Source organism: Tamandua tetradactyla, chromosome 14 (assembly GCF_023851605.1).
Source record: "Tamandua tetradactyla isolate mTamTet1 chromosome 14, mTamTet1.pri, whole genome shotgun sequence".
Lineage (NCBI taxonomy): Eukaryota > Metazoa > Chordata > Mammalia > Pilosa > Myrmecophagidae > Tamandua > Tamandua tetradactyla.
In genome coordinates, this window is record NC_135340.1 from 1,378,459 (window position 1) to 1,391,853 (window position 13,395).

At 47.0% G+C, this 13,395-nt stretch overlaps 1 protein-coding gene across 4 annotated transcripts in view; it reads left to right on the forward strand.

Annotated features, from left to right (window-relative positions):
* The window catches only part of TRIM9 (tripartite motif containing 9), a 116,673-nt gene that overhangs the window by 85,229 nt on the left and 18,049 nt on the right, over window positions 1–13,395 (forward strand). For all 4 annotated transcript variants that reach the window (XM_077126780.1, XM_077126779.1, XM_077126777.1 and 1 more), the window contains exons 6-7: window positions 5,830–5,987; window positions 9,173–9,311. In XM_077126780.1, the coding sequence (XP_076982895.1) occupies window positions 5,830–5,987; window positions 9,173–9,311 (297 nt within the window). The remainder of the gene's footprint in view (window positions 1–5,829; window positions 5,988–9,172; window positions 9,312–13,395) is intronic.

Sequence of the window (13,395 nt, forward strand, 5' to 3'; positions counted from 1 at the left end):
ATATTTTCCTAAGTGCTTTGCATGGATTAACCCAGCTTATTCTCACAACCCTGATGGGCAGTGAGTGAGCCAGGCCCAGGAAGGCTGAGTGCTGGCCTGAGCTTACACAGCGGGCGGCTGGGGGGTGGGGGATGTTCCAGCCCAGGGAGTGTGGCTCCCAGAGCCCACAGCCACACTTCTCCTTTGTGCTGTGACCACTAGTGCCTTGCCACGCGGTTTCTCCAGGGAATAGCTGAATTCCTCTCTCAAACTTAAGAAATCTAGTCTTTATTATTGCAGCAATTCTTTCTTGCTGGTTAAACATTTTTCTTTAAGAATGTGAAATAAAGCCCAGATACATCCACTTTCCTCAGTCTCTCTCCGTATCCAGCTCTTTCAATGTGGTAAAATCAGGTTAAGTCCTAAGTAGCTGGGAAAAGAAAATGTATCACAAAAGAGCAATTTAAGGGCTTTCTGCAGAAGAGGGAAAAAATAAGCTGACCTGATTAGCCTTGGTAATAGGAGCAGGGGAGGCGTCGAGGGCACAAGCCTCAGGGTTCAGCAGATCCCCCGCTAGTCTTTTTGGCACGCCCATCTGCCCTGAGCGGAGCTGAGCCAGCGGGCAGGATGGGGAAGGACGGGGCAGGACGGGGCAGCGCGCGAGCAGGATGGGACAGGACAGGGCAGGACGGGGCAGGACTGGACAGCGCGCCGGCGAGCACAGGCCCTTCCCCCCACATGGGAGCTGCGGCTCCGCGGGCAGGGCGTCCTGGACTCGGGTCTAAAGCCCGGTCCCTTCACCGCTGACACTCAGCCACCGAGGGCTGCACACAGAAATCGGGCTGCACTCAGAAATCGGGCTGCCCACGGAGATCAGCCTGCGCTCAGCCGTGTGCACGCGCAGTAACGCTTCTCCGCACCACCGAGGACACCAGATAGTCTAAAATCCAAAACACAAGACACCCTCCCTGCAGAATTTCCCTGGAATCACAATGTTACCCAGAATAGTTGTTTGTGAAGCTAACATAACAGATCATTCGGTATGATACGGGGTTATTCCATTTTCCTTTTCTTTTAAACACTTCGTCTTAATTTGATTTACTTCTGATTATTTTCCCTCTGCAGAGTTAATTTATTTGCTTTGTGCTGATTAAATTTAATTAATTCAGTGAGAGTCCAGTTCTTTTTAGAATCTGAACACTTTTCATCTGTCAAATGCTTTAGATGGAAAGAAAAAGCCAAAAGGTCATGACACAATAGAATTGTGGTTGGCTGGAATTAAGACTATTCCTACTAGCCGCTTTAATAAATGTCAGTATATACACAGCTATTCCTGATATAGCAGTAGCCTTTTAAAAAAAAATAGATTCTTAGCTTAATTTAGTTTAATAAACTTAGTTTACTTTAATAAACTTAGTTCAGTTTAATAAACTGCATTTTCATGGCTTGGAAAAACCTTATTAAGATTTTTAACTTTTTAAAAATTTTTTTAAAAATTATAATTTTTTTTTAATTTAGAAAAAAAATTTTTTTAAAGTTTTAAAAACTCTTTAACTATTTCCACTCGGATCAGCTAGTATTCAGCAAGAAGGCACAGCCTAAAGTTGTTAGCTAAGAATTTAACGGATCTGCTCCTTCTCATTCCATCTACTCCCGAGCAACTGAGGTCTGAAGAACGGTGACACTGGCTTTGTTCAAACATCCATAGATTGACGTGACATAGTTTCTGGCTGTATTTTGATGAGAAAATCACTTTTTCCTTTTTGCAGGCTACGGGAAGTGATACCTGATCTTTCAGACTTTCATAGAGAACATCAGTTGAGCTTTGTTTTCTTTTATTAGAGACTAATAAAAATATTCTTTCCTTAATTCTAAGTTGGTATGGCAACTCTTTCCAAGATCAGGAAGTACATTTTATGATTCTTTTCTTGGCTGCCAAGGACACAGCTGCATAGTTAAAGGTACATTTTAGATACCTATCCTTCCCTGAAAAGTAATTACCCAGAATTGTCTAAGTACACATAACATCCCAAATTCATGAGTCGCTCTGAAATGAAATGCCAGTGTGCTCATTCTGAACCAAGATAAAACAGTGACCGGGCATTTGGCCAAGACTTTCAGGCACAAAGACCAGTGGCTGTTAATCCCTTTACGTGCCTCCACCCGCGTAGGATGCTCTATCTTCATTAATCATCAGTGCATGTCAGGGCCCTGGACATGCCCCAAGGCCATGGGCAAGGACAGTGAGACCTGAGCAGAGGCACCTGTCAGTCATGGAGAAAGAGCCCCCGGAGGTTTGGCAGTGATGGGGCGGAGGGCCACACTGACTCACCCGAGATGGCGTGGGTGCCTGAAATGCACATTCTCCAAACAGGCGCTCATGTCTGTCCTCAGCAGTGCAGTAAAAGCTTTCCAGAAAAGGCTTGCAGTTCCTCTAAAGGCTAAACTATCTTCAAATGCTGTTTTTATTGTTCAGCTGTCATAAAAAGAAATGACAGTGAAAATGACTTGATAAAAGTGCATTCCCAACAGCCATAACTCTTAAGGGGAAATATTTCACTAATCTTGGGACTCTTTTCTCGTTTGCATTACAGGAACCAGAAAGAGCTGTATCTCTCAGAACTAGGTGTGGGGCCGTTTCTGTAAGATGCCTTTACCAGACCAGACTGGTGCCATAATGCAATGCTTAGCACACAGCTTAGGGAGCCAGGCTTCTTTGGTTCAAATCCCAGCTCTGCCACTTGCTAGGCCTGAACCCTTTGTGAAGTCCCGTTTCCTCATCTACGAAGAAGGAACTATAACAGCACATAACTTGTGGTGGTGTTGTGAAAATTAAATGAGTTAATACATGTAAAGCTGTCACCACGGTGTCTGGCATCCAGTAAATACTCCGAAAGCATCCCTGTGATAATACTGCCTGTCGAGGTGCAGGCTAATTCCCTCTTTCCAGATGACCCCATGACACTCCTGCTTGTTTTCACAAAGGAATTCTGAATGGGGGGGAATGTTCACAATCTGAAAGGTTAGAGGGAAGATATTAAACAAATATGAAAATGTGAGATAGAATTTGAAGTGCAGTGGCCTTGGAAAGTAAGATGTAGAAACGCTTTGGTGTGGGAAAGCAGCACTTGCAGTTTAATTCCGAGCCTCAGCTATCATAAAGGAAAGAAGCTGTTTGGCTTCAGGCTCCACCAGGCTCCACCAGCCTCTCCCGGGAAGTGAGCACAGACCACTGTCCCTTCCACCCAAGAGCAGAACTGCAGCCTGGGGCCTGGTTCTACCGGCAGAAAGAGCAGTAAGTATAGAATTCTGGTCAGACGCAACTAGCTCTTAAGATGCCCAGAACGACGATGAAAACCTTCAGGTCAAGATGCCGTGGCAACCCCGGGGACGGGACTTTCAGAAATAAACAACGCTGCCTCCGAGGGCCACCCAGAACTGTGGTGCCACCCATTTCCAAACCACAAAGCAGAAATTAATTTCCAAATACTGGGGGTTTCTTCTGTCACCTATTTCTTCCCTAATAAAGTAGAATAGGGTTACCTGATACCCACCATATACTCTGTTTGTCTTAAATGTCAGATTAGTCTTTGCTAATGAGGCTGCAATTTTGTCAAATTTGCCTTTTATATAAGGTCAATAAGGAAAAGAAAAATTAATTCTCATCTATGAGAAATAGATTTAAACACATGCAGGTGTGTCTGGGTTCATTCACTTCTCTGTTCTCTTCTGTGTGTTTGTGTGTGAGTGTTTATTTAGATCAGGAACAATATTAAGATCTGGAGATTAGTGAGTAGTCAGACTTTTTTTATCCTTTTGGTCTTTTAAAGTATATCCACTGAGGACTTACAAATGAAGTTCTTATAATGTTACAGGTGACACCATGCATTTGAATTAGTCCTGTAATTGTACCGAGGTCTACTCAGGGAAAGGCGAGTTCCTTATCAGAGGCATTGCAAGCATCGGTATGATTCAAATTGAAATCATCTTGTGATCTTATTTTTTTATGTTATAATTGAAGAAACGCAGACTTGCCTGAAACATGAACAAAGGGAGAAGGAATGAATGATGCGCTCTAGTGGAACAAGACGGTGCAGGGAATTATTGTTTTATGTAGTCTCTAACTAATAATGATAGTTTAGAAGAAATCACCAAGGGAGGATCATTTCAAGCCTCTAGAAGACCTTGGAAGAATGTTTTGCTTAAACCTGTCATATTTTACTTCTACAGTTAATATGTTTAAATGTGTTCTTTTTTAAAGGAAATCAAATTTTAAATGACAAAAGTTAGTCACTAACACTTAAAATGACTTAAAGTGTGTCCTCCAATTACAACTCCTAAGGTATGCTGTTTATGCATAAATGATCATTAGAATCATTAGAAGTTCTGTCTTCTGTTTCTTCCTCTTTCCCACCAGTCCTGCAGACTATTTATTAAACAAGGGAATGAAGTTATTTCCTTTCCTCCAAATCCAGAGGTGCTGGAGATCCATGCTGACAGAACAGCCCGGGGTATCTAAGATTCCATCTGAACCCTGTGCCATTGCCACTTGAAACATGATTTCCCTTCCTCAGTGGACTCCAGTTCACTGGTCACTCATTTTGATTTAGTTATGTTTGATTTAGTAGCTCAGACATGGTTTATTATACTATGTGACAGTCTTTTCTTAAGGGTAAGATAATCGACCTGCCTTTTCTTCACCTTCACATCTCTGGTACAGTCACTGCTTTTATTTTCTGGGTTAGACACCATAGAACCTATTTCCTAGACTGGTATTACATTAACCATCATCTTAGTTGGGGTTCCTGGCAAGGGGGAGATTTAATTCAGACGCAACTCGGAGTCCAGTATGGGCACAGCATCGCAGGTGTTCCATGATTAAGGTCCCTGCACCGCCCAAGCTGTTCCAGCCTTTTCCTAAAGTGCTAGAGTCGTACATCAGTGTTGGGGTGCTCAAAAAACGCAAGCAACTGGTAAAAGCATCAGTCCCACCCCGCTGCATATGTGGAGTTCATAAATTAGGGACTGGGATGATCCCTTAACTAACACGTCTGCGTATGTCTGAAGGCTCAGCGAGTCTGCTGCTTTCAACGTCACACAGTTGAAAACAAAGGAAGGGGGTGTTGTAACTAGTGGCCCGGACTCGAAGACACCCTGAACCAGCTCTGCAAAGCTCCTCCCCACCGACTTCCCAGGCACACGGCGCGTTCTACGTCTGCCGCGAGAGCAGACTTCTGCAGGGCTCTTTTTCAAACGAGGGCTTCCTGGAGCAAATAGCCCTAGGCTCTTCAGAAATTTTGAAACTGAGAGATCACTGTTTATGTCAGTTGGTACCAAATTCTTTGAGATGCTTATATGTACAACACCTTGAGTAAAATAATGTTAACATAATGATGGAGTCTTTGAAATACAGTGGTTTCAGAGCTATTTCTCAGATTTGGCAGTCCCAGATTACAAACTGATTTAGAACTTAATAAGCATGTTGGCATGGTGTCAATCATGTAATGGGTTAAATAGTTTTTTGTGGGCTTGGCTGGAAGTCCAGCCCTCCTGTACAACGTTTCTTTAGGGACAATCCCGCAGGGGCTTACGGGAGAGATACAGACCAGCTCCACGACCCTCTCTCCCCAGCTCTTTCCACCAATAAGGTGAAAAGTGCCACCGTGGGCTTGGAGAAGGCAGCACAGTGGCTCAGGAACCATGTACCTCCTGGGAACTCGGGGAAGCGCCCTGTGCAGTCCTTTGACTGGCTATTTCTAGCTTCATGTTTACCAGGGGGATGTTTGTCACTCCAAGATGTGAAATGTTTGCAACGCAACAGAATCCAGGGTTTCACTCATTTCTGTTTAGCTTCCCCTCCAGTCCCGGCAACCCCCATCCTACAGCTGGAAGAGTGCTGTACCCACAACAACAGCGCTACCCTGTCCTGGAAGCAGCCACCTCTGTCCACGGTGCCCGCCGAGGGATACATTCTGGAGCTGGACGACGGCAGTGGCGGTCAGTTTCGGGTGAGTAGAGAACCTATTAGTTGATCACTGAAACCAGGGACTGCCTCAGAGAGCCTGGCGTGGAGCCTCATGTCCGGGGCCGCCCCTCTCTTGGGCACCCGACATCCCAGCAGAGCCCGCCTGCCTTCAACTAGGCACACTTCCTCCTTGTGCCATCAGAGATGGGTGAAGACGTCCCTGAATGCAAACTGTCCTCTCCTTCTTAAGAGACAGTACATGTAGTTCTGCAGTCAGGCTACCTGCATTCACTTCCCATCTCTGCCACCTCGCAGTGCAGCTGTGCACATTTCTCTCCAAGTCTTTAGGTCCTCACTGTAAAATAGGAAGAAGAATAAAATTTCCCTCATGCACTGGTGTTACCTGTCAATTCCATAATCCATACAAAATGTTTAGCATGCTACCTAGCACATGGCAAGCCTCCTGAATTAGATAATATTATTATTACTCCTACTGTTTATTGTTAATATTATGCTTTACCATTGTCTAAAATTATTACGTCCTCAAGGCAAGAGAGCCCCACCCCAACAGGGAAGCTCCCAGTCTCCTCTGAAGGCTAGACAGGTTGACCTTCTGAGAAAACATGACCTTGATTATCTACATGTGAATGTGTGCGTCCATGTGCTTGTCTCTCCTACACACACGGCCTCATGCTCATTCACTGGTGCCTACCACCTTGTCTTCCAGCCCCACCACCCCCAGTCCCCCCACCCCCAGTCCCACCACCCCCAGTCCCGCCACCCCCAGTCCCACCACCCCCAGTCCCGCCACCCCCAGGCCCGTCACCCCCAGGCCCATCACCCCCAATCCCGCCACCCCCAATCCCGCCACCCCCAATACCCCCACCCCCAGGCCCGTCACCCCCAGTCCCGCCACCCCCAGTCCCGTCACCCCCAGTCCCCCCACCCCCAGGCCCGCCACCCCCGGGCCCGCCACCCCCGGGCCCGCCACCCCCAGTCCCGTCACCCCCAGGCCCGTCACCCCCAGTCCCGCCACCCCCAGGCCCGCCACCCCCAGTCCCGCCACCCCCAGGCCCGCCACCCCCAGGCCCGTCACCCCCAGTCCCGTCACCTCCAGGCCCGCCACCCCCAGTCCCGCCACCCTCAGTCCCGCCACCCCCAGGCCCGCCACCCCCAGGCCCGCCACCCCCAGGCCCGTCACCCCCAGTCCCCTCACCCCCAGGCCCGTCACCCCCAGTCCCGTCACCTCCAGGCCCGTCACCCCCAGTCTTGCCTGTGTCGTTTCCTGGGAGAACCGAGGGACGTTCAGAGGCCAGTCCCTGCACGGTAAAGATGGAACCTCATTCAAAGGCAAACCCCAGGGGGAGCTTTCTTCAGGCCGTCAGTGACCAAGCCTGGCCCCTGGCTTTTAAGAACAAAGCCTCTCAAAACATCCTTTCCCCAAATGTGCTTCGGCTCCTCAGCTAGGTTTAAATACTTGAAAGCTGGGTTCATGTCTTCTACAATTCTCCCAGTTCTCTCTTTGGATAGGGAAGCCCTCTATAGACATGCATTGATCTGTTGGCATGAAAAAGAAAAAATGAAGTCTCCACCTTTCCTAGGTAAGGGTCTCGGGTCCCATTTCAGTTTGTGTCTTGTACTCTGCATGTCTTCAGAAAATCTGTCTATTCCTCAGATTCTCACCCCTAACAGCAACCTTGTCAGTTCGTGCTTCATTTTCAGGGCCTTTCCTTTCCCTTTATTTTTTCTCTCCTGTAAAGCCAGTTCTCCTGGTTTTCCCAGTTCTCCCAATTCTCCTTTTTTTCCCAAGTGCTATTTTTAGGCTGTCTCCCAGGCCTGAGCTCCAGCACGGTCCACCTCTCTTACCATGCAGAAGCCTCATGCACCTCCGTCCCTCCACATCCACCTGGAGGCTGAAACTCTCCAGTCCATTATTCTCACCCATCCTTCTCTCCTGGAGTCAGCCCCAGCTTTCCACCTCGTGGCTGGAAATTTCCATCTGTACATCCTGAAACTGCCTTAAACTAGCATGCTTGAAAACAGACCCATAATTTTCTTTCAAAACTTAGCTTTGCTATCCTACATCCAAATGTCCTTTCTCCCAGATGTGGGTCTCAGAATCTTGGCATCTTCTACCTCTGCCTTCCTCCTTGAGCCTCAACAGCTTTAAATAAATCATTGACTGTCACTCATCCCTCCTGGCCAATCCCTGGCTGTGCATTCTTTCCTTTTAGTTCACAGGAAATAAGACAACTCCAAACAGCTCCCAGGTTAAGGCGCTACTTAAACCTCTGTGGTCTTTGGCTTGTTTTCTTTGCCTTGCTACTCAAAGCGTGGTCCTCCCCCAGCACCTCAACTTCATGTGCGGAAAAAGATGCAAAATCCCAGACACCCCCCACCCCAGATACCTGCTGAGTCACAAACTGCACTTTGTCAAGCTCTTCAGGTGTTCCATATGCATATTTAAGTTTGAGAAGCACTGAACGAGAGGCATACTATTCAGGTTTTTGTTACTGTTGCAGTAGTAATAAATGATAGGCTATCCCAGACCCCACTCTTATCATCCCACTGGTGAGTTGTCATTTTGAGGCTGTGCTTTGAATGTAAATTATTTGTATTCATTATACCAGCATAATTTTCAAAGTGTACAGCTGAAGAGGGAGGCAGATGCTTAACCTGTGCTAAAGATGCATCATTCTAGGGTTTATTTTAAGCCTTTGAAAGTTTGTTCCCTATTCCCTCCAAAAGGTGATGAAAACCTGTATTCCTGTGGCTTTGGAGTGCAGTTTTGTGACTTCTCCTGAATTATCAGCAGAGTTATAAACACAGCAGGGTGCCCACTGTTATGTTTTCACACGTTTTTTACAAGCTATACAGGTAGGTAAAGAGCTCTGTAGGTATAATATACTATATACGGGTCAAGTGAATAAGAAGCATACTCTTAACTATAAGCACCCAAGTTAACTATTTTAATCCTAGCTGCTCATAGCTGCCATTCGTTAAGCTGCCAGGCTCATGCTGAGAACATGCGCTGTGCTCATCACTTTGCATATGTGACCGTCCAGAATCCTCACGGCCATTTTCTAAGTTGGGCATTACTGTCCCTAGTTTGCAGATAAGGAAACTGAGGCTCAAAGAGGTCCATTGAGTGGCCAGCGGCCCCTCAGTGCGTCCCTCCCCGGCACAGGGTGTGCGTTGAGCAGCAGCCTGTCGTTTGTTGGCCCTCAGGAGGTCTACGTGGGGAAGGAGACGATGTGCACCGTGGACGGCCTTCACTTCAACAGCACATACAACGCTCGCATCAAGGCTTTCAACAAAACGGGTGTCAGCCAGTACAGCAAGACCCTGGTCCTGCAGACGTCCGAGGGTAAGACCCTTCAGCAGTACCCCTCAGAGCGGGAGCTGCGCGGCATCTAAGTGGCTGGCAAGCCCGGAGGTAACGCGCCACTGCCCACATTGTCGAAGTGTTTCCATGACCTGCTGTGCGCTGTGGCCAGAGCCGCCGGTCCTCTGCTGCCTTTGGGGAGCTTGTGTATGTGATGTGACCACACCAGAGCCCACGTCGGCAGTGCCAACGGCTCGGGCCGCCCGCTTCCTTTGGTAACGCTCTCAATAAGCTGCAGTTGAAGAAGTGGAAACCAAGGTCTGAATGTGCCCCCGGGTGCCACTCGCAGGGCCCAGGCTCTAGGGCAGGCCCCCGTTCTCCACCGACAGCACCGCTTGTCGGTTTGGCCCGCACGATTCTGAGTTGCTCTGTGGTGTTGCGTCTTCCTGAGGGTGGGACCTGTGCATTTGTGTGCCCGAGCGCGGTTCAGGAGGGCGTGGGGTCCTAGAGCTGCAGAGGGGACTAGCGGCCACCCTGGTCAACCAGCACGGACTGCGTCCACCTCATGTCCAAAGCCGAGACCGGCGGCGCCAGGACAGTGACTTCCTGTGGGCACCAAACAGGAAGAGGGCAGCACCCCCACTTTGCCTCGCCATTTCCCCCTTTGCCAGGTCTTCTAGGCCTTGTTAGGCTGCCTGGGGCCTCCCTGCAGGCTTAGCCTCTAGAGAACTTCCAGTTCCCGGCCTAGTAAACATTTTGGTCATCAAAGGCAAGTAATCCGTCTCAGAAGAGGAGCTTGGGTTTGATGACCAGGTATAACCTCTGAGGCTTTCAACATGTTCATTCTAAGAGTAATCCCAGCACATGAAATGAACCCTGGAGGCAGGCCTGTGGCCAGGGCCAGGGCTTCCTCAGCCCTTCGGGGCGTCATTTTAACCTAGGACGCCCCCCCCGTCCCACCCCCTCTGCAGAACTGATTACGTTGGTTTTGTTCCAGCTCACCCTGTTTGCTGAAAGAACTGTGGTGCGTTTTCCCACTTCCCGCAGACTTCAGCGTGTGCGCTCACCCCTAGAATGGTTCACACGGTTAAAGACAAGCACAGCTTCTTAGAATCCCCAGGGTGGTAGGCCCCTAGGCGTGAAAGCATCGCTTTGGGGAGCCCTTGTAGGTCTTTGCGTGATGCTGTTCAAGGACGAGGATTTCACATGACCTCTTCCCATTGTGGTTACGGAGACGTGGTAGCCATAGAGCCTTCGCTGGAATTGTCACTGGTAACTTCTCTGTGGGACGACCTACCAGCTGGAGAGCAAATGCCTCCTTCCTCAAACTTCATACTAAACGTTAAAGCCTTCTAAGAGCTTTCTAGAAGCAATGCAGAAGGCGTCTGATGGTGATGGCCTCACTTCACATGTGCGACTGAAGAGTGGCATGCTTGCCCTCAGAGCAGGGCGATCGTTTGCAGCAATATTGCCAATATGTGTCATCAGACCTGTGGGAAAACTATTTCTATTCATAATACACAATGGAAATCAAACTATCTTGTTAAAATCAGCTATTAGCAAACCAAACTGAGCACTTATATCTCTCTTTTCACCCTGCAGAAAGATGTAGTGTCTCACCTCCCTTTAATGTGCATAAGGTTGTGGTGTCTAATTTAATAAATTACAGGGTTGGAACTGCCGTCCTGTTACCGCAGTCACAGAACTGGGCTGTTTTCTAAATGAAACTAACGGGACAATTCCTCTTCCAACAAAGGAACTGTACTGTAGAAATCAATATCCTCCATGAATTTTACATATTGTGTAAAATATAAGGTATGTATCTGAACACAAAACAAGCTGCCCTATCCTCGTGTGGATACCAGTATTCTCTGTTACGGCACAAAAGCGATTTTTCTCATAATGAAATAAAGTTCACACACATACTTTCTCCATAGCTTTGGTTTGTTCTATTTGTTTCTCCCTCATTCTAACTCATTCAAACAGTGAGAGAAGATTTAGAAAGCAAGGAGAATATAAAGAATAGCTTTATTTTTTTTAGAGAGTTGATCAATCTGTAACAATACAGAAAGCGGGTAAGAATTTAAAAATTATACTTTTTCATTTGTTTTTAAGAAATCAGCAATTTCTTAATTTATTAACAGAGTTTTGATACTTTGTATTTATACTTTATTAACCTCATTCCTACAGTTGCTGGAGGGGATTTCTTTGGAGACTTTGTCTCTGTTGTTATGTTTTTGTTGTAGGTGGGGTGACCTGGTTTGGCTTTCGGCTGTCACAGAATCATTTCTGGTCCTCTTAGCAATAGTTAACCTCTTTCTAAAGTTCAAAAAAAAAGGTCTGTATCACAAAATAGTACAATTAATATATGATAGCAGGTTTAACTTGTATTTGCATGCATTTGGCCTGAGGTTTAAATCACCTGTCACTTAAACTCTTTGAACTATCACAAAACTATGTGCTGGCCTTTGTCCTCATTATTATGAATTCTGTTTACTTTTTCCAAAGGCAAGTTTATTTACTATCTGTGTCTTTTTTTTCTGTCTTTATTTATCGAACAGTGTTTAATAAGTACCCGCCGTGTTCCATGCTGCGGGTATAGAGTGTCGAACAGACATTGCCCTGCCTTCATGGAGCTTGCAATCTAGTAAGAGATTTGGGCCCCAAAGGAATAATTACACAGATAGAGTCATGTTTACAAACTGTGATATATATGCTATCATATATGAGGAGGAAAAGGGGGTGGCAGGAAGACATAATTCTGATAGATGGATTGATAAGTTAACAATGAAAACTAATTTAATTCATTGGAAATGTAAAGTGTTGTTATATAAAAAGGAAAGTGCATTACTAGATGAGTTTGGTCAATTCCCTGAAAAGTTCTTGAGGATGTAGCTGAAAAAGCCATGCGTATAAAAGGCCAGTTGCAGATCTAAAGTAAATCACCGTGACTTAAGAAGAAGTGTAACTGTTAGCAATTTAATGTTTTAATGAAAGTCCTGAAATGTGGCCCACAGCCCTGGCTGTATATATCTTTAAAGGAGTTCATTTAATAGCCATCATGACAGCGTCACAGTGTTTGAAACCATCTGCAAAGAGTGTCCATTGATGCATTTTGCAGTAAGGGCCTCTAAATACTTAGAGTTCTGAAGCTTATTTTTATATAAGACAGTATTCTTGCCATAAAAAGTTAGACAAGGCTGAGAACAGAATAAAAATTTTGTTTATTTTTCCATATTTCCCTTCTGGCTTTCTAAGCAGACTGTGCCTTTTTGTTTTTTTTTAATTTGGAGAGAAAATGAAGTACAGCAAAGGTTACATTCCAGGGTCCCTTAGAACTCCCTGAGGCAATTACAGGCCAAGAAGAGAACCCCTCTTCCACTCCCCTCAGCTCCCTTAAAGCTGGGGATTGATTCACTGCAAGGCGAGCAAGAAGTACTATGAGCTGTTCCGTGGTACAGCTCACACTGTGGGCGAGAAGGAGGGGAGAGAGACCCAAACAGAGGGAGCAGATAGATGCAAGGTAAAAGCTTCAAAAAGCTGCCTCAGGCTGGCTGTGAAAAGGAAACCTTTTTATTCATTCAGAAACATTCCCGGAGCCCCTCGATGACTGCGGCGCCTGCCCTGCCCAGGAGCCCAGAGAAGCAGGCACGGCCCTGCGTCTGAGTTGACGGGCTTCCATGCTCCTCCTCGTGCCCCGTGACGCCTTCCTCAGAACCCCTAAAAACCGCGATGCCACCTCGCCTCCCTAGAGCTAAGATGCCACCGCCCAATCCAGACAGCCGCCTCACAACCAGTAAGCAAGTGGCAGCGGCCTCCGGTGGGCCAAAACCAGGACACCAAGTCCTGGTACTGACGTGCCTGTGCTGTCCTCCCGGCAGAGGCCTTGGACTCGCTCAGACCTCACTTACACTTCACTGAGGCACAGTTCCACTGAGCCTTGGTCCATCTGCCAAGGCCACAGCAGACCAGAGCGTCCCATTAGCAGAGAGGAGAGGAATTGTAGAATTTAGACTTGAGCTGCTGGTGGCCCTGAGCAGGGGAGGTAACTAAGAAAACTGAGACCAGAACAACAACAAAAAGAGAACAATAATCAAGATATTGGCAGGGCTGCTTCCCTTTGGAG